Source organism: Blastomyces gilchristii (assembly GCF_000003855.2).
Source record: "Blastomyces gilchristii SLH14081 genomic scaffold supercont1.21, whole genome shotgun sequence".
Classification (NCBI taxonomy): Eukaryota; Fungi; Ascomycota; class Eurotiomycetes; order Onygenales; family Ajellomycetaceae; genus Blastomyces; species Blastomyces gilchristii.
In genome coordinates, this window is record NW_003101662.1 from 93,085 (window position 1) to 113,006 (window position 19,922).

At 47.0% G+C, this 19,922-nt stretch overlaps 8 protein-coding genes across 8 annotated transcripts; 5 read left to right on the plus strand and 3 right to left on the minus strand.

The window, feature by feature from the left end:
* Positions 1–22: 22 nt before the first annotated feature.
* Positions 23–3,856, plus strand: BDBG_07847 (pumilio-family RNA binding repeat protein; the record flags this gene model as incomplete). Its single annotated transcript, XM_031723285.1, has 7 exons — positions 23–121; positions 207–320; positions 408–1,556; positions 1,609–2,235; positions 2,314–2,593; positions 2,652–2,742; positions 2,837–3,856. The coding sequence occupies 7 exons, from the start codon at positions 23–25 to the stop codon at positions 3,051–3,053; spliced, it is 2,577 nt and encodes an 858-aa protein (XP_031580419.1). The 3' UTR covers positions 3,054–3,856.
* On the minus strand, positions 3,590–5,318 carry BDBG_07848 (uncharacterized protein). The gene is made up of 2 exons (XM_002621584.2): positions 4,622–5,318; positions 3,590–4,547 (listed from the first exon to the last, which is right to left on the minus strand). Exons 1-2 carry the CDS (start codon positions 5,050–5,052, stop codon positions 4,037–4,039), a joined length of 942 nt encoding a protein of 313 aa, XP_002621630.1. The 5' UTR covers positions 5,053–5,318; the 3' UTR covers positions 3,590–4,036.
* Positions 5,319–5,375: 57 nt separating this feature from the next.
* On the minus strand, positions 5,376–7,731 carry BDBG_07849 (transcription initiation factor TFIIH subunit 2). Its single transcript, XM_031723286.1, has 3 exons — positions 7,285–7,731; positions 6,873–7,208; positions 5,376–6,780 (listed from the first exon to the last, which is right to left on the minus strand). The coding sequence occupies exons 1-3, from the start codon at positions 7,611–7,613 to the stop codon at positions 5,922–5,924; spliced, it is 1,524 nt and encodes a 507-aa protein (XP_031580420.1). The 5' UTR covers positions 7,614–7,731; the 3' UTR covers positions 5,376–5,921.
* Positions 7,732–8,130: 399 nt separating this feature from the next.
* BDBG_17683 (uncharacterized protein) lies at positions 8,131–8,373 on the minus strand (the record flags this gene model as incomplete). The annotated part of the gene is made up of 1 exon (XM_031725343.1): positions 8,131–8,373. One exon carries the CDS (start codon positions 8,371–8,373, stop codon positions 8,131–8,133), a length of 243 nt encoding a protein of 80 aa, XP_031580421.1.
* Positions 8,374–8,658: 285 nt separating this feature from the next.
* On the plus strand, positions 8,659–12,133 carry BDBG_07850 (glutamyl aminopeptidase; the record flags this gene model as incomplete). The annotated part of the gene is made up of 12 exons (XM_031723287.1): positions 8,659–8,693; positions 8,760–8,929; positions 9,022–9,443; positions 9,521–9,746; positions 9,891–10,007; positions 10,067–10,183; positions 10,246–10,271; positions 10,336–10,546; positions 10,612–10,682; positions 10,747–11,180; positions 11,258–11,470; positions 11,539–12,133. 12 exons carry the CDS (start codon positions 8,659–8,661, stop codon positions 12,131–12,133), a joined length of 2,637 nt encoding a protein of 878 aa, XP_031580422.1.
* Positions 12,134–13,367: 1,234 nt separating this feature from the next.
* On the plus strand, positions 13,368–13,746 carry BDBG_17684 (uncharacterized protein; the record flags this gene model as incomplete). The annotated part of the gene is made up of 2 exons (XM_031725344.1): positions 13,368–13,381; positions 13,494–13,746. 2 exons carry the CDS (start codon positions 13,368–13,370, stop codon positions 13,744–13,746), a joined length of 267 nt encoding a protein of 88 aa, XP_031580423.1.
* A 315-nt stretch (positions 13,747–14,061) lies between these two features.
* BDBG_07851 (GTP-binding protein ypt1) lies at positions 14,062–15,318 on the plus strand (the record flags this gene model as incomplete). Its single annotated transcript, XM_002621587.1, has 5 exons — positions 14,062–14,132; positions 14,321–14,444; positions 14,646–14,693; positions 14,793–15,020; positions 15,124–15,318. The coding sequence occupies 5 exons, from the start codon at positions 14,062–14,064 to the stop codon at positions 15,316–15,318; spliced, it is 666 nt and encodes a 221-aa protein (XP_002621633.1).
* A 1,718-nt stretch (positions 15,319–17,036) lies between these two features.
* On the plus strand, positions 17,037–19,234 carry BDBG_07852 (peroxisomal membrane protein Pmp47). The gene is made up of 3 exons (XM_002621588.2): positions 17,037–17,726; positions 17,808–18,565; positions 18,664–19,234. The coding sequence occupies exons 1-3, from the start codon at positions 17,605–17,607 to the stop codon at positions 18,774–18,776; spliced, it is 993 nt and encodes a 330-aa protein (XP_002621634.1). The 5' UTR covers positions 17,037–17,604; the 3' UTR covers positions 18,777–19,234.
* The last annotated feature ends 688 nt before the right edge of the window (positions 19,235–19,922 follow it).

A 19,922-nucleotide genomic window follows, 5' to 3' on the forward strand; every position in this document is an offset into this window, starting at 1 on the left:
AAAAGAGATTACTTCTGTCAAGATGTCATTCCCTGTTACTGGCTCTCCTGAAGCAGCGCGTAAAGCATCGATGCCGTTCCAGGGTTATGGTGACATTGGGAGTCATGGGCGTGTTAGCTCGGTGGGGACCTTCTTTTTTCCACATACGTGCCTCGATAACACATATTTTTCCTTGACGTTGAATACTAATACCTTCTTGTTTGTAGGCCTCGAAATGCACAACCTCTGGCGATGGCGGGCCCAACCCACTGGTTTCGTCAAAGCTGGGTAATATCCAGCCAATGGCCCTGAACAAGGATGAGGCCGGGCCTTCTAATAAGGTCAGATATAATATCTACAATATCTACACCGAGGCTCTCTTGCTCCCGACAATGATCTTGAAATATTTTAAATACTGATAATCATAGAAGCAGAAAGTGGAGCACGCAGGTTCTGCCCCTCGTACGGAGCTTCAACCATCTGCCATGGATCAGATCCTAGCAAAGTTGTCTCCAAAGGGAGGTGTTTCTGTGGAACAGCCATCCGTCAACGATGAGATTCTGGCCAAGCTGTCTGAGCACCAAACCATGTTGGAGAAACAGCAACAGATCCTTATTGACAAACACATGCGTTCTACATCCCAGAACGAGGGTGCAAACACCTCGACTCCTCACTTGAGTTCCGGTAATTCACCCAACTCAGGGGACAATACTTCGTCCAAGTCTAGCGGGGATAACGTGGATAAAGTGGATGCTATTGAAATGCTTCGTTTGAAACAAGAACTGGTTGCTGCCAATTCTCGTATAGCTCTTCAGGAACAAGAATTGGCTCAAACACGTGTAATCAAGCACACCCTGGACCAAGCTCTGGGTCCCCCCTCTGAGGCTGACTTTGGTGGCCGCGAGATCACTGAGCAGACTATAAGCAGTTTGCAAAATGCTTTCAATTCCTCTACGCGTCCCTTTAATCAGCGTCAGGAGACGTGGGTTACTCAAGACGACGCCCAGTCTGACATTTCGGATGCGCTGTCTGCTGGTGCTTATAACCGTGCTCGTGGCATCTGGAATAGTGGTCACCCTTCGTTCGTGATGAACGCTGCTGGTACCAAGGACACCCTTTATCGTGAGCATGCCACCTTGGGTAGCCCAACCATTACCCCGGACCCTGGTCGTAACTGGGCTGGTAGGCTGTCCCACCCGGGTTTTGGAGGGCATCATCCAGGTTATGCACCCAACCAGCGTGTTTTATCCGGTCCCGGGTCCCCCACCCTTGGGTTTGATGGCCGTTATACCGCCGAGCAAGCGCAGTATCTGCAAGGCCCTGGAAATCGGCACTCTTCGGCGAAGCTAAACCGTGGCGGGTCGTGCTTCCCACCACAAAACTCTCCCTGGGGAACCTTTTCTACAGTGGCCCCTGGTGGACCAACGACTCGAGCAGTAAGCAACCAGCACGCAGGGCCCTATCCCGGAATATTTCCTGGACCTGGTCAGTATCAGCCACGGCCCATTGGGACCCCTCTGTCTCCAACTGCAGCGGAGTTTACTGTTAATTCTGCTCCTGACACTTGGAGCACATCGGTGAGTAAGCTGTGAACGTTGTTTTATTTCAATTTTCTACTAACAATTTCAGTCTGCCTCTGGTGCGGTTCAAACCTATGTCTCGCCTCTTGAGCCGCTGAACTATCGTCGTCTACTTGACAAGAGCGTGTCCTGTGACTGGAAATACATTGTAGACAAAATTGTCTGCAGCAATGACCAGCAGGCGTCTATTTTCCTTCAGCAGAAGCTCAAGGTTGGAACGGCGGAGCAAAAGTATGAAATCATCGAAGCAATTGTTAACCAGGCATATCCATTGATGGTCAATCGTTTCGGAAACTTCCTTGTTCAGCGTTGTTTTGAACATGGTACCCCTGAACAGGTCATTGCCATCGCCAACGCTGTTCGTGGAAACACATTGAGCCTGAGTATGGATCCTTTTGGCTGTCACGTAATTCAAAAAGCGTTTGACTGTGTGCCGGAGGAGCACAAGGCAGTCATGGTTCATGAGCTACTACGTCGTATTCCGGAAACGGTCATTCATCGCTATGCTTGTCATGTCTGGCAGAAACTCTTCGAACTTCGTTGGAGCAACGAACCCCCTCAGATTATGACCAAGGTCAACGAAGCACTCCGTGGAATGTGGCACGAGGTTGCTCTCGGTGAGACCGGAAGCTTGGTCGTGCAGAATATCTTTGAAAACTGTGTGGAGGATGAAAAGGTGCAGTTCTTCCCTTTCCATTGGATTTTGTTAAAAATTGCTTTTTACATACTTTTTTTTTACTAACAAGCACCACAGCGTCAAGCGATTGAGGAAGTTCTTGCCAAAATTGATCTTCTCTCTCATGGTCAGTTTGGTAACTGGTGCATTCAGCACATTTGCGAACACGGTGCACCTCATGATAAAAGCCGTGCCATCGAGCATATCCTCCTTTGGGCCACTGACTACAGCATGGACCAGTTCGCCTCCAAGGTTGTCGAAAAATGTTTGAAGATTGGTGGCTCTGAATTTCTGGACCGTTACCTTACTCGCGTTTGTACCGGTCGTCCTGACCGCCCTCGTATGCCCCTTATCGACAGTAAGTTTTGATGGTACTTTTATGGTTGATTGATATGGAAAACTAATATTTTGCTTAGTTGCTGGAGATCAGTATGGCAATTACTTGATCCAGTGGATCCTTATGAATTCTGCTGCTCATCAGCGAGAAATTGTTGCTACCCACATCCGGTCCGTTCAATTTCCGTCCTTTTTTTTTTTTTTTTTTTTTTTTTTTTTTTTTTTTTTTTTTTTTTTGTAAACTTGTCTAACTTCTTCTACACAGCAAACATATGGTTTCCTTGCGCGGTTCCAAGTTCGGCTCTCGCGTTGCAATGCTCTGCTGCAACCCCAGCCATGTTACTCGTCCAGGCCCAGGAGCAGGAGTCCAGGTTAACCGCTTCTCGAACCCCGGAGGAGAGGATCGCTTTTCTGGAAGCCAATCATCCGGACGGTTCAACCGCGGTGGCCAGTGGAGCGCCAACTACCCGCCATTTCGTTGACCATATCTAGACTATCATCACTAAAAGCCTTTGGTTTCCATGACATTACATCCAACATTTGATGCCCCGAACCCCGGGATGCTGGAGCAAGATCACATATCGGAATGCACATTTACAATTATCTTCATCAGTCTAGGATTCTCGGATGCGTGGATTTTTCTGCTTGGTTCGAGCTTTTTTTAAAAAAGAAATCCTATCATCTGCTCTTGGCTTGTTGGAGCTGCTACTTACAACCAACAACCATTCTGATTCAAATTTCTCTTAGATCCTTCTTCCTTTCCTTTACGTTTTTTCCCCGGTTTTCTAAAACCCCAGAGCTACACCCATTTCATTCTTTTAATTTGTCATATTTTTTCAAAAATGATTTTATCCTAAGATAACTAATAGGCGTGGGTTTCCCCAGTGCTTTGGTTTAACAGAAAAAAGCAGGTTCGAGTTCACCTTTTCTCAGCTACCTACATGGGAAAGGTTTATTTGTTTGAATTTCGCTATCAGGTACAGCTTAGCTTTATATTATCCCTCCATGGCGCAGGTCTTCTTTGTGCTATTAATTGCCGCCAATATGTTTTGATTCTCGGGCTGGATGGACATTTGCAATTTTGAGACTGGAGGCAACCGCAAAGCTTGTCTAACGAAGGGCTGGCCGTTGGCATATAAAAAAAAAAAAAACCCCTATTCTTTTTAATCACGGGATTAACAGTGTATTTTAACCACGATTCGGACAAGAATAGTTATCGTTTAATAACATAATTGCGGGGACAACATGATAATAAAATGACTGTGGTATCTAATATAATACGTGGTGTAGTTATGTATATCTATATATATATGAGTGTGTTTGTATCTGAGGGTGTTTGTATGTAAGTGGGTTCAATGTCTTGTTTATTAATTCCTACCCAGCTTTCGCCTCTTCATAGCTTTTACCATCTACTGAACCGCCATAACAGCGGAATCTCCCTCTCCACCCCCACAATTGTCAATCATCATTGAAGCTGCTGCTGCTGCTCTTCCACCTCGCCACCTTTATCCTCCTTCTCCTTCTCCTTCTCCTTACCCACTCCCGCACCATCCCCACCACCCTCAATACTAGTACTTCCACCATCAGCACCATCATCGGGGGCATCGGAGGCATTAGCAGCGGTAGCAACCTCCCACGGCTTCCGCCGCCGCTCAGCAACGCTCGGTTTATCTTTACCCGTCAGAACCGTGTCTGGGATCTCCTGGATGCCGGGGATTGGCTGGTTGGTTGTGATTAGGTTTACGATGTGGGCGAAGGGGGTTGGGTAGGTTGGTTCCCTGTGGGGCTGCGGGGGGGTGGCTGTTGTGGTTGTGGTTGAAGAAGGGGGTGGGGGAGGAGCGGAAGATGGAGGGAGAGATTGAGGGGGGAGTGAGGAGGAGGATGGGGGGTTCGGGTTGGGGTTGTTTTTTAGTTGTTGGAGGTAGGTTATGTAGCCCTTTGGTGTTAGGGGGGTTGTGGTTGTTGAGGGGAATTTCCTGGGGGTTTGGGGTGGGTTGTTAGCTTCTATATATGTATATATATATATGTATACATATATACAATAACTCACTTCGCAAAATAAAACATCTTCGCCTTCAGCAGTAACTCGCCGCCGAGCGCTGCGTACTCATCCCCATCCCCATCCCCGCCATCGCCATCGCCATCACCCGTACGAGTCCCCGTCACCTCATCCTCCGTCGCGGGCGTCCCCGCCGGTTTTCCCAGAATCACGCCGAGACCTAGTTTGAACTCCGCGTCTGTGGCGAACGGGTATGTGTGGAAGGCTTGATAGGGGGATGGGGACGCTGATGTGGTTTTGGTTGTGGTTGTAGAGGAGGGCGGGGGGGCCGTTGTGGTGGGGATGTTTTGTTCGGGAGATGGTAGTGGAGGTGATGTTGTTGTTATAGCGGGCCCGGAGGAGGAGGAGGAGGAGGAGGGTAGAGCAGCAGCAGCAGCAGGGGTAGGAGGAGGATCCTGGTTGGGAGGTGTTGTGGTGGACATTGCGGTGTCTGTGTCTGTGTCTGTGTCGCTGTCGCTGTCGCTGTCGGTATAGGGTGCGGAGGAGGCGTGCGGGAGCGGGGGATCGGGATAGGGGGGATTGCAAGTATTAGTATTATTATTATTATTATTATTATTATATGCCTTCTCTTATTTTTTCTCTCTTTGTTCTATTTCTTCTCCTTTTTCCACAGCAGGTTGAAGAAATCGGATAGTTAATTGAGGTGGTGATGGGATTGATACCGAGCCGATGGAAGAATGCGGGGAGCCAATACCGACTAACCGCCTTTTTATTCTGCCGCTGTTTTCTTTGACCCCTTTCCCCTTTTTTCTCGGAATGATATTGATTGATGAATGGTTGGTTGTGTTTTATTTCCAGTGAAACTGTCGTATTTCAACAATGAGATTTCATTTCTTTTCATTTCTGTATCTATTCCTCATCACTTATTGTTTTGCAAAAAAAAATCTAAGCTCGTCCAGATCTCTACATTCCCGTTAACACCCACCCCCCCCGGCTTCCTCTTTTTTCTAGAAGAAAAATGCTTGCTAAACCACTGTATCTGGAAATCCCTTCCAAGCTATATCATAGCAGTAAAAACTAAATGTAAATGAATAACGCCAGAACCATGCATGTATGTTGCATTGCGCCATGAGTACCTGGTACAGATAAAAAAAAAAAAGGAAATTTAAAAACAGGAAAAGAAGAATGGTAGGCGAAATGGCGGGTAAGGAAAATGGTAGGGAAATGACGGGAAATAAGAAACGCAACCGCCCCCTTATTGGTTTTCCCAGTTCCGTTCCATTTCAGCTCAAATGCCACCTCTACCCCGTATCCATCTCATCAGCCACACCATTCTCATTCCCGTTCCCATTCAACTGCTGCTGCTGCTGCTGCAGTTGCTGCACAACCCCACTCTGACACCCGGGACAATTATGCACAACCTCATGCGCAAACACATCGCAATCAATGCAAAAATGACACTCGCAAACGGGACACTCATAGCGCCCACTAACGCTAATCCCAGATGGCCCCTTGACCGTCTCCCCTTCCCCTTCTCCCTGCTCCTCTCGGCCCCTCTTGCTCCCCCCCGGAAAATTGCTTTACGACCTGCGGAAACCCAACCGCACACGCAAAACAGCTGGCACTCCTTTTCCTCGCAGCGGGGGCCCCGGACACCTCGACCCAGTTCAACAGCGGAAAGAGGTGATGGAAGGAGCGGGCGAGGTGGTGAGAGGAACCACGGGAGGCCCCCGCAGGGGCAGGAGGTGGGGAGGGTGCAGACTTTTGCGCCGCAGCGGGAGCAGAGGTAGCCGGTGCGCGAGGGTTTGGAGTGGCAGGCGCATAGAGTTGGGGTGGTGGTTGGGCTGAGGGTTCGGGAGGGGAAGCCCATCATCAGGAGGGAGCTTGTTGTTGTTTGTGACGTTTTTGTTTCTTCTTTTGTTGTTGTTGGTGTGGGAGCGACGGTTGTGGCGGGTGGGGTTGTGACGTTCATGAATAGTTCGCGGAAATGCTGCTCATTGAGGGCGACGCCGTAGCCGCTGTCGTCGCCGTTGTTTGTGCGGGCGCAGATGTCGCGGCAGATAGCGACTTGGGCGGCGAGGCCGATGATGGAGACGCGGATTTTGTCGGCGACCAGGGTGTTTATGGTTTTGTGGATGTCACCTGGGTCGGAGGAGAGGAGGGCGCCGAAGATTATGAACACTTCGCGGGTGCCGTGTGTTGGTGTACGGCTCAACGGATAGAGAAGTATTAGCATTGGTTTCTTGTGCATCATTGGTGCTTTAAACGGAAGAAGAAACAAAAAAAAGGGAAAAAATCATACAAAAGCGCACCACGGGCCATCTCTAAGGTATTCTGCAGAGATGGCATGCCCTTGGGGTCCTTTGGGCGGAGGGACTGGATAGCTAGGATATGATCTGTGGGGTTCCCGCTCATATCGCTGATGCGCACGGCCAGACCGTCGCGCATGCCTAGCACGCCGAGCTGGGAGATGGGGTTCTGTTCGAAGAACTCGAGGACAAACTCCTGGGCGTAGCGGAGGGTTAGGAGATAGCGGGTTGGGCGGAGGTCCTTTTCGGCCATGGCAGAGGAGAGGTCGAGGACGAGGATGAGATGTCTAATGATGCCGCGTTGGAGGGGGGTGGTATCGCGGAGTAGTCTATCATCCGGGGAGAGGAATTTAGTAGTCCATATGGTGAGAATAGATATATCATGAAGTGTATGTTGATATATACCTCTTCCTCTTCCCGGCCTCCAGCAGACCCTCTACTGTCGCGCTGATGGTGCCATCCGCGCTTTCAACGAGCGACTCCCAGGTCCTGGACACCTCCCACTCGGCGCCTCCACGGCCCTTTTTCTTCTTCTTAGCATCTCGCGACGATTGCGCTGCTGCTGTTGCAGCTGCTGAGCTTCCTGCGGCCGCTCGACGGCGCCGGGGCCCGGAGGCGGAGGAGGCAGCGGGACCGGAGTCTATGTCATCGTCAACATCGTCGTCGTCTTCTAAGATCTCGTCCAGATCGTGATCTGAGGCGTGGGCGATGTATTCATCGTCTGAATCGGACATGCTCGTGAGGGTATAGGTATAGAGTAAGTGGTGGTTACTCTGTGGAGTGAGTAGTATGGATGGTTGGAATAATAATAAATAGGTGAGGGAGGAGTGGAGGAGAAAGAAGAGCTCCCGAGCTGCAACTAGTTAACTTATTTCCCGCCCACGAATGGAAGCCAACAACAACAACGATCAACAGCCAATTAACTATTCATTTTATTCTTTATTTCCCCAGTCCCAACTAAACTAACTAGTTAACGGTTAGTTTAGTTGTTTTAGTTTAGTTAATTTAGTTTTTTAGTTGATTGGCTAGAACTAAACTAAAATTCCAAGCTATTTAAGTAAGATCCGTGATAAAGGGAGAGAGAACAACAAGTCAGTTCTTTCAGAAGGAAAATATCCATCCAAGGTCGAGCAGTCACTCATTATTCAATTATTGGCATTGTGTAGCCAGTTCCATATGCATAGCTCTTCCACATACACACAGAGAACTAGCCGATAAATATAAGCGTATATAGAGATGTTTGCCCTTAGCTCACGGGCAAGCAGAAGCATACCTAGGTACGCAGTAAGCAGCAGCAGCAGCAGCAGCAGCAGAAGCAGAAACAGCGGCCACATCGCCAACAGGCCCATGCCCGCTATTCGAGGCTTGATGCGTGCCGGCAATAGCAGCAGGTACATGTACAGCAGCACCAGTAGCGGTTATAGGAGCCCTTGTACCGGTACATCCACCAAGGCTACTTCTGCTACTACTGCGGCGGTATTTTCCCCACGTCATGGTTCCTCCGCCTGCCGTCTGCTGCCCCGCTCCCCGCTCTCCTCCCCCTCCCCTGCCCCGCCATCTGCTGCTACTACCACTACTACTACAACAACAACTACAACAACAACAACAACAACAACAACAAGAAGAAGATCATTCTCTTCTCCTTCTTCATCATCCTCTTCCTCCTCTCCTCTGCTGACAACCCGCCGTATCCCCCCATCTGTTGCTTCTTGTCGTCCAAGAACTAGAACTACTCTGTCGCCTGTCTACCGTCGTCACTGTTCCGCAGAATTCCGCAACATGAACCCCAGCGATAGAGAAACACTGCCCGATGTGTATGTCCATTGATCGATTGTCTCTTGTCTATGTTATTATCCCCCATTACTAACTCAATATTCCAGGGCAAAACCAACCCACTACGACCTGTCCCTCTTCAACCTCAAGCTCGGTTCCTCCTGGGCCTACAATGGCAAGGTCAAGATAGACACCCAGGTCTACCGCCCAACCAACGAGCTCGTGCTCAATGTCAAAGAGCTCACCGTTGACAATGCTGAGATATCTTCTTCCGCCGGTATGTCTTCCATCCAGCCCCCTAGATACTCTCGATACTCTCTTGTTCCATTGATTTACTATCCTTAATCCCGTATTGACTTTGTATTACAGGAAATCCCCTCAAGGCATCCGATATCTCATACGACAAGGTCTCCGAGCGTGTCATTCTCAAATTCCCTTCAGAAATCCAACCTGGCCCTTGCCTTCTCACTGTCGATTTCACTGGCACCATCAATAACCATATGGCCGGCTTCTACCGGTCCAAGTACAAGCCTATCGGGACTCCCAATTCCGGCACCCCCAAGGATGCAGACCACCACTACATGTTGAGCACCCAATTCGAAGCCTGCGATGCGAGACAGGCTTTCCCTTGTTTTGACGAGCCAAATTTGAAGGCTACCTTTGACTTTGAGATCGAGACTCCCAAGGATCTGGTCACCTTGAGCAATATGCCTGTGAAATCAACCCGCGATGGTTCCTCCCCGAACTTGCACTTCGTCAAGTTCGACCGCACCCCGATTATGAGCACCTATGTTAGTTCAATATAAAAATCCATATTGTGATCCATCGTCACACTTCTGCTAATTACTTATCTACCGTTGATCTATAGCTGCTCGCATGGGCTGTGGGTGACTTTGAATACGTCGAGGCGAAGACGGAACGCAAATACAACGGTGCCAGCATCCCCGTTCGTGTATATACCACTAGAGGTCTGAAGGAGCAGGCTCGATTTGCCGCTGACTACGCCCACCGCACCATTGACTATTTCTCCGAAATCTTCGATATCGATTATCCACTGCCCAAGGCCGACTTACTTGCCGTCCATGAGTTCGTGAGTCTCCGCAATTTTCTTTGGATTTTCTTTTTCTTTTTTTTCTTTTCTTCTTTTTTTTTTCTTTTTCTTTTTTTCTTTCTTCCTTTTTTTTTTTTTTTTTTTCAAAAAAAAAAAAAATGCTTTTGTAATAGAATTTCTCGTATAGGGCCATGGGGAGCTATGGAGAACTGGGGTCTTGTGGACATACAGAACACCGCTGGGCTTTCCAGAGGCAAATCGGATAATAAATATAGGAACCGTGTCGCTTATGTTATTGCCCACGGTATGAATAGAACACTCATCCTGTTGGCATTTATTTTGTTGAACTAACCCATTGTCTAGAACTCGCTCATCAATGGTTCGGAAACCTTGTCACCATGGACTGGTGGAACGAGCTCTGGCTGAATGAAGGCTTCGCTACATGGGTTGGCTGGCTGGCTATTGATCACTTCCATCCCGGTAGGCAAATATAACCCTCTTTCCCCTTTTTAAAAATGGGTACATACTAACAAATTGGTTAGAACGGAATATTTGGTCCCAGTTTGTGGTACGGAATGCCAGAGGTACCTTGTAATATGTGACTTCCAGTTTGTTTGTTAACGACTTCATAGGCTGAGGGACTCCAATCAGCGTTCCAACTCGACTCGCTCCGGGCATCGCATCCAATTGAAGTCCCCGTGAAGAACGCTCTTGAAGTCGACCAGATATTCGACCATATCAGTTACCTCAAGGGTAGCTCCGTCATTCGAATGTTGAGCAGTCACCTCGGGCAAGAGACTTTCTTGCGCGGAGTGTCTGACTATTTGAAAGCTCATGCATATGGTATTACCCATCTGTTATACTCCCTATTGAGTGGGATCATGGTAGCTAACATTCAAATCCACCAGGAAACGCCACCACCAACGACCTTTGGTCAGCCCTAAGCAAGGCTTCTAACCAGGACGTGACCGCATTTATGGTTTGTAGCCCTACTTTCCTGTCGTATCTGAAGTTGTTTTGGCTAATATGTACATAACAAATAGGACCCATGGATTCGCAAGATCGGCTTCCCCTTAGTCTCTATTAAAGAAGAGACTAACCAGCTCAGTGTCTCTCAGAAACGTTTCCTTGCATCTGGAGATGTGAAACCCGAGGAAGATGAGACCATCTGGTGGATTCCTCTGGGCATCAAGTCTGGGGCGACTATTCAAGAGCATAAGGGTCTCACGACAAAGTCTGATGTTATTCAAGGCATCGACAGCAGCTTCTACAAGATCAACAAGGATCAATGCGGCTTCTACCGAACAAACTACCCTGCTGACAGACTTGCGAAGTTAGGTAAATCGCAGTATCGCTTGAGCACGGAAGATAAAATCGGTCTGATTGGAGACGCTGCGGCATTGGCCATATCTGGCGAGGGAAATACCCCTGCCCTCCTGGCACTTATTGAGGGTTTCCAGAATGAGCCGAATTACCTGTAAGATTATTCAAATTCCAGCATCAAAAACTCTGTGTCTACTACAGCCCTAACCTTTTGCTTTTTGTTGTTGGTAGTGTCTGGTCTCAAATCGCCTCGTCTCTAGGCAACCTGCGCTCAGTGTTCTCGACAAATGAAGCTGCTGCTGCGGGCTTGAAGAACTACGTGAGGGAACTCGTTACACCTGCTGTGGAAAAGATTGGATGGGAATTCAAACCCGAAGACGACTACCTCACCATCCAGCTCCGGCATTTGCTCATTTCGATGGCAGGTAATTCCGGTCATGAAGGGTGAGTACATTTTACGTGGACCCTATAATCTACATTTTTTTTTTTCAATTTACTAAATCGGCCATTAGGACCCTTGCCGAAGCCAGAAGACGCTTTGACCTGTGGGCATCCGGAGAGGATAAGGCAGCCATCCACCCTTCGCTCCGGTCCGCCGTGTTCGGCATGACCGTCGCGGAAGGCGGCCAAAAGGAGTACGACCAGGTGATGGAGGAGTACCTCCGCACCGACTCCATTGACGGCAAGGAAATCTGCCTCCTTTCCCTCGGCCGCACGAGGAACCCAGATCTGATCAAGAGCTACGGCAACTTCATCTTCTCGCCCAACGTGGCCATCCAAGACCTGCACACGGGTGCCAGTGCCCTGGCAGCCAACTCCAAAGCGCGCCTTACCTTCTGGAACTTCGTCAAGGAGAACTGGACGATGATCGAGGGGCGGCTGACGAATAACAAGGTCGTGTTTGATCGGTTCTTGCGGATGGGGCTGTCGAAGTTTGCGGAGCATGCGGTGGAGATGGATATTGCGAAGTTCTTTGCAGATAAGGATCAGAGCGGGATTGACCGGGGCCTAGTTATTATTGCGGATACGGTGAGGACGAATGCGAATTATAAGGAGAGGGAGGAGGGGGTTGTTGTGGAGTGGTTGAAGGCGAATGGGTATGCGTAGAGTAACTTCTCAACTTAAGAGTATTTTTTTCTTACAGGGGTAGGAATCAGGTACTATATTGTTGTCATCGTTTGTATGATCATGGGTTTGTTATAGGAATAGGAATGGGAATAGTCATATTGATGGTCAGGTGAAAGGATCAATGATGGCCACGAGAAGAGTCAGTCCTTGGAGACAGATGACATTTGCTGGATATAACTGAAACTGCAATATTTTACTCTATATTCTGAGACGGTAAGGTACAGATGAACTCCGACATAGGGAAATGAGCTTTTCCCATCGCTGTATATCCTATCCACCATCTTTATACTGTACATAGTGACTTCAGCAGCCCATCCTGGATCTCATCCATTCAGCTGGACTCCATGTCACGTGTTAGCAGACAAAATCACATGAGCATCCGCGCTAAACTTGAAATGGCGCATGGAAACTTCCACGAGGCCCGGCTGCAAGAGGAGGTAGTGCTAGGAGGGGAGAGAGGGAGGGAGAGAGAGAGAGAGACAAATACTCCGTACTCGCCTTGGAGTATAATAGAAGGGGGAGAGAGGAGGGTGTAATTTGTTAATTATTTATATTTGAGCTTGGTAAGGCGTGGGTGGGTGGTTTATGGGAGGCATAGAATCGAATCAACTAGTAGCGGAGAGAGGGTGACGCACAACATACATACCATACGCTATATATATATCGCCTCAACACACAGGTAGTTTAATAGAAATTGTCGCATGGTTATCTGCCACGGGGTATAAATTATTTTCTTGCCTGAATGATACCAAGTCTACCTTACCTTCGTCCTGCTGTTAAATAACTAATAATAAAGCTGCAGAGGTAGTAAGTTTCATATCATAAGTGGTGAGTTTTCCTCCTAGCGGACAGACAGAGAGCAGCCAACCAACCAACCAACCAGCCAAACCCCCAGCCTAGCAGCCCAAGAACAACGTCGAAACATCGACAACCACCACCACAACCACCGTTGCTTAAACATCACAACCTATTTATTTACCTTACTTACCACCACTAACAACAACAACATCTACAAATCTATTTGAAAAATTCCCCCTTCCCTCTTCTCTTCATCCACATCGAAAACCCTCCACGCCGGCAAAACAAATTCCTACGTTACATATCCATCCATCTATCTCTGCTTCCTTCCGTCCCCGTCTCCTCTCTCTCTCTCCCTTGATCGTCTATCCCATTCCCATTCCCATTCCCATCATCAGCCAACAAGCCAGCCATCATGAATCCTGAGTGGTAAGTTTCTTTTTCTTTCCCCCCTTCCTTGCTCTCGACTTTTCTCTCCCCCCTTCTCCCTCGTCCCTTCGCCGTCCGTTCGTCAGCTTTTGCTTGCCCTGCTTGGCTGCAGGTTACTACAGGGCTGCGTCGGACTGGGCATTCCGATGTTGATGTCGTGGCGATGGCTCGCGGATCTAGACATGGACATGGATATGGATATGGATATGGATAAACAAGGACGAGTATCGGTGTCAACGCCTGCTGCTGCTGTTGGATGTTTTATTTATCCTGCTGCAGTTCAGCTCAGCTCAAGCTCAGCTCAGCTCAGGTCCCAGCCAACCAACCAAACTGTGTCCATGTCCATCCGCCCAGCTGCGGTCTAGTGATACTTGGAGAAAGAAAGAAAGAAAGACAGAGAGGAAAATAAAAAGAGAGGAAGAACGGAACGGAGGAACAACATTGTCTTTTCTTTTTCTTATTCTTTTACATTTCTTGCTAACTTTAGATGTGCGTGCGGTGCAGAGTTATCCCCTTCTTTTTCCTCAAATCATCAGCTTCCATCCCCTTTTTTCGCTCCCTTATGTCCGCTGCCTCTCTATTATCTCTGTTTCGTCGAGAGCTTCCCCCCGTCCCTCCCCGACTATATAGTGATATAGGCTCTGGTTGTGACCTAGTCTTCCTCCTTCCTCTGCTCTGCGATGGCCCCCCGTCGATATGCTGCAACCAGTCCGGTCCAGTCCGATGCAGCCCGGGTCAAGGTAGGGCAGGGGTAGGGTAAGCCTGGGTAGAGGTACCCGATCCATCGATGGACTTGTCGTGTTTCAAGGCCTTTTGAACTTTGCGCTACGGGATGATGGGCGATGGGACGACCAGAGAACCTATATACACACAAATTTTAACAAAAAACCCCACCGAGAAATCAAAATACATTACTAAAACAGATGCAAACCACAATAGATACGACTACCTCTTCAAGCTGCTCCTCATCGGCGACTCCGGTGTGGGCAAATCGTGTCTGCTCCTGCGGTTTGCCGATGATACGTATACCGAGAGTTATATTTCGACCATTGGTGTGGATTTTGTGAGTACTTTTCATCGTGCTTTTTTTTTGATATATCTTGGGATCCGGGTGATTTGGCGAGTTGGCTATATATGATCATAAGGACCTGCAATGGTCTGCTCTCGGATAAGAAAAATCAGGATGAAATGATTTTGGAGTTTTTGGCGACGTCATACAAAGTGCTGAATGCTGATCTTGTTGTCTATTTTTTTCTCTCCTCAGAAAATCCGAACTATCGAGCTGGATGGCAAGACCGTCAAACTTCAAATCGTATGCATTACCAATTCCCCTTGTCCCTTTTCCTCTCCCTCCCCTCATGATCCAACATTTGACTAAACCCTATCTCTTTTCCGCTTTGTCGCTCTGCAGTGGGATACAGCCGGTCAGGAACGTTTCCGGACCATCACATCTTCCTACTACCGCGGCGCACATGGTATCTGCGTAGTCTACGACGTGACAGACATGGACTCCTTCAACAACGTCAAACAATGGCTACAGGAGATTGACCGCTACGCGACCGAGGGCGTGAATAAGTTGCTTGTGGGCAATAAGAGTGATATGGAGGATAAGAAGGCGGTTGAGTATACTGTTGCTAAGGTGGGTTCCCTCCCTCGGGGGCTTCTCCAGATATTAGCTAGGTATTCATTCCATGTACATATTTTGCTAACGTCGTTTTACTTCCCGCTTCAAAAACGAATAGGAATTCGCCGATAGCCTTGGAATCCCCTTCCTCGAGACATCTGCCAAGAGCGCATCGAATGTCGAGCAAGCTTTCTTGACCATGGCTAGACAGATCAAAGAGCGGATGGGCACAGCGACTGTCAATAACAAGCCTACTGTGCAGGTTGGACAGGGACAGGGCGTGCAGTCCGGGTCTGCGGGTGGATGCTGTTAAAAAAGAGATATGTCCTAGCTGGTGTTGGTATTGGTGTTGGGTAGTCGGTGTTGTGTGCAGGCGGGTGACGGTGTCCACTGCGTGATATCGGTAATGCGGTGATGGGATATATACGGGATGAAATGATTGTGATATGCTGTCCTATGCTATGCTCTGCTACGTCTTTTTTTTTTTTTTTTTTTTTTTTTTTTTTTTTTTTTTTTTTTTTTTTTTTTCTTGCCTTGCCTTGCATTGTCATTTCATATCACATATCATTCCCCCATGGCGTGAGATGGGAACAGGAACTGGACCTGTACCTGGATCCGGAAGCCTTCTGGTCCATGGAGGAAAGAAGAAAGAACTAAAAGCAAAAACGGCACCTTTTCGCTGGTCTTGTTGCCAACATATAAACTCAGGGATTCGAGGAGGTTTGGCTTTTGTCGTTTGTTTTTTAAATGGGATTAGGGGAGCTTTTGATCATAGGGTCAACGGGGCAAGCTGGCTTTTTTTCTTTCTTTCTCTCTTGGTCTTCCTTCCCTCTGTTGGCTTATTTCTCCGCCCAGGGTTCCTCGATGTCGAACATGTCCACACCGAACCACCATCACCTGCCCTCCGCCCGCTTTCCCTGTGCCCATTTTACTTCCTGCCTTCGCCTCTTCATGAGATAAACGATGCACGCCATCCATGCCCACAATCACATCCCTTGCATTGGCCCAACAACTTGGCTTTTTTTCTCTTTCTGTTCCGTGTTGCAAGGATTGGAGGCCCCGAATGCTCCATCGTCTGCCTATCTCTACTTGAATTTCACTTACCCCTGCTCTCGTTCTTGCTTTGTGTCTTTGTCTATTTTATTGCTCTACTTTTTAGTTTTTCATGTTATCCAACTGAAATCTCCTTTTTTTTTTTGCCAAATCCTGTTTGTTGCGCCTCTTCTTGTTCTTGTCGCTGTTACTACTTAGTTGGTATTTTTCTTCTTTTTTTCCTAGCTCCTTTTCACCCGTGGAATTTCCTCTTCCTCTTCCCCATCCCCCTCACCCCCCCCCCCCCCCCCTTCCCTTTATTTATTTTTCAAAGGCTACGTTATGATATATTTACTATTGATGTTCATTAGAATGTTTATTTTATTTTCACCTTATTTGATATTATGCTGCTTTCTTCTTTGCCATTGTAACCTTCTTCAGCCGGGCATCAAATGTGTCTAAAGCTAAACGTTGTGATTGTGTGAATTTTTTTTCTTCTTTTCCACTCTTTTGATTTGGCTGGAGTGTGTGTGTTTTGGCATCTTCATCGCCCGCGTTTGAAGAGAGAGATTGTGCCGATATAATCTTCAAGTAATCTCTCCTTCTACATTACCTCTCCTGTCCTGTCTGTCACCTTATTCACCCGTGGACAGGAAAAGACGACTCCTCCTACATTTAGTAATTTTTAATGGTTCATCTTGATATTTATGAGCTAGAGGCGGGCGGGTAGTGGGTAGTGGGTAGTGGGTAGTGGAGTGGTTCTGTTTTCAATTCTCCTCTCTCCTTTTTTTATTAGTTTGATCAATCAACATAAGAGAAAATGAAAGATTTACCACATGATATTCAGTATCTCTGAGCTTTGTAATTTCTTTCTGTTCATTTGAAAATGTCCTTGTGAATCTTCTTGTTGTTCACTTATTTTTGCGATCACATGCAATTGTTATCAAACTTTCTACCACGTCATAAAATAACATTCGCTCTGGCTTTTCTTCCCATATCATTCATACGGAGTAACTTACATAGTTACCCTTGCTCTCCGTTTTATTTTCATATCTGGCGATTTTTACGAGAAGAGCGACTTCCTAATTCTTGACCGTTGAAATAAATTTAACCTGAATGGATATTTCCTCTGTGTATATAAAGTAACTCCGTAAATTATCAGTGGCTAGAAGTTCTGATGATTCCCAGCCGAGGCACAGTTTTTCCGCTGCCCGGCAAACTGTCGTCATTCTGCGGTTAACTTATATAACAGATCTCACAGTTAGTTAACTATATGGGGCCATTCATTCTCGTCCCTTGGAATTATAAGGAATTATAAGTAAGGGAGTAATTAAAGAAGAAAAATATCGGATTGGTAAAAAAGAAAAAGTGCACTAACCATTTAAATATCTATCCACATGCTCGCATTCTATTCTCTTCTTGTACTATTTAACTACTTCTTCCACTCTTTAATTTCCTCGCCTTATCCCCCCCCTTGCCAACGACGGCGAGACCTCAGCATATATATAATTCGCCCACAAATCTAAACTCCCCCTGAAATTATAATATACGTGGAAAGCCTGCAAACATGTCCCAGCCGGTACCCAGAGAGCAGCAAAAGGCGGTTGTTGCCGCCGCCGCGCAACAGAGTGATAACATCGCCCATGCCCTCGCAGGCGCCGGAGGTGGCATCCTCTCCATGATCTTAACGTGAGTGCTCTCCTATATATCCATGTACCAACTTAAACCGAAAAAAGAAATATCAAGATAACACCCCCCCCCGAATTACAGCTACCCTCTAATTACACTCTCCACCCGCGCCCAAGTAGAATCCAAGCGCGCCCAATCCTCCGCCCTCGATGCCATCCGCCACATAATCGCCCACGAGGGCATCCGTGGCCTCTACGCTGGCCTTGAATCCGCCCTCTTCGGCATCTCCGTCACCAACTTCGTCTACTACTACTGGTACGAGTGGACCCGCTCCGCCTTCGAGAAAGCCGCCGTCAAAGCCGGCCGGGCGTCCAAGAAACTCACCACGGCCGAGTCCATGATCGCCGGCGCCATCGCGGGCAGCGCGACCGTGCTGCTCACCAACCCGATCTGGGTGGTGAACACGCGGATGACGGCGCGCAAGTCCTCGGAGGACAAGGACGGGCTCCCCGGCGGCGGTGCTACGGCGGGCGAGGCGAAGCCCAAGTCCAAGTCGACGCTGGCGACGCTGATGGAGCTGCTGCGCAAGGAAGGGCCGGCGGCGCTCTTCGCTGGCGTCCTGCCCGCGCTGATCCTGGTCATCAACCCGATTCTGCAATATACGTTCTTCGAGCAGTTGAAGAATGCGCTTGAGCGGCGCCGCCGCATCACGCCTACCGACGCCTTCTATCTAGGGGCCCTGGGCAAGTTGCTGGCGACCACCATTACGTACCCGTACATCACGGTCAAGAGCCGGATGCATGTTGCCGTGAAGGAGGAGAAGTCGGGCCAGAAGGCGAGCTTGAATGAGAGTATGATGCGCATTGTACGGGAGGAGGGCTGGGGTGGGCTGTATAGGGGTATGTGGATTTTATATATCTCTTCAATTTTGGTTCAAACTTTTTTTTTTTTCCTTTTTGGAAAAATTGCTCTGGTAACTGAACTGACATCTTCTCAGGCATTGGACCCAAGGTCAGCCAGAGCGTGCTCACCGCCGCGTTCCTGTTTGCATTTAAGGATGTTCTGTACGATAGTATGGTCTCCCTCCGCCGACGGAGCTTGCGCAAATGATTCAGGTAACAGATATTGGATCTCCAGGACGGGAAAATCCGTATCACTTCAGAAAGCAATGAGGCATACTTGCTTTAAGGTAACTAACTGACTAGGCATATATGCCAGTGATGGTCGCTGGCTTTTTATTTTTGTTCCGTGCATGCACTATAAAACAGCATAATCTTCTTACATTTCCCATTCCCACCTGCTTCTACATGTATTTATATGTGGGATATAAAATCGATCTACACAATTTGGATTGCAGTCGAAATTATCTATGAGAAGTTTGAGTTGGATATTTATCTCATTTGTCCTTTTTCTTTTTTTACTATTAATCTTTCTTTTCTCTTTCATGTATATAACTAGGCGTGTTCAATGAGGTTGTTATAAAATGAGATCATTTCAGTTTTCTAGACAGAATGATGTGAGGAAGATTGAATATATATATACATATATTTGTCACTAAATATGCCAACTTAACTACTATTTCTTCATCAGTTGGGCGGACGTGCCCCCCCTGAAAATTAGTAGCAAATAGACTAACCGTGTGACCGTGTCTGAGACCAGGACCAGAATATTTGATAGTCTCATTACCAATTTGATTGATCCCATTACACAGTATTAAGATCAGATAGTAGTCTCATACTGTCTCAGTGAGACTTACTATCTACTCTTATCACATTTTCAATAAGATCATGATTTTCACTTCTCAATTTAAATTCATTTTATTACTTTAAATGACTTTAAATCTTATTTAAGTGTTATCAAATATTGTTACTTTTTAAAAAATTAAAAATAGTCTAAAAAAACTGTAAAATCTCTAAAAAATAGTAACTTTATATTAAGAATAAGACTAAATGAGATTAAATAAGATCACTTTCTTAATTTTTCTAAGTTATAGTTCTATTTTAAGATCTGATTAATAGTTACTTTACATGTTTTTTTAATAATTAGTCTTAGTGAGATTCATATTAAGAAATGTATAAGATGAGATTAAATGAGATTAAATATGAAATTTATAATTTCATTAGTCAGTCTAGATATAATATTAAATCTTAGATTAAATTAATATCTTAATCTTTTTCTTTTATAAATTACTACTCTTGATTTTATCTCAGATTTTTCAGGAAAAAAGCAGTAATAACTTGAATGAGAGATAATGTA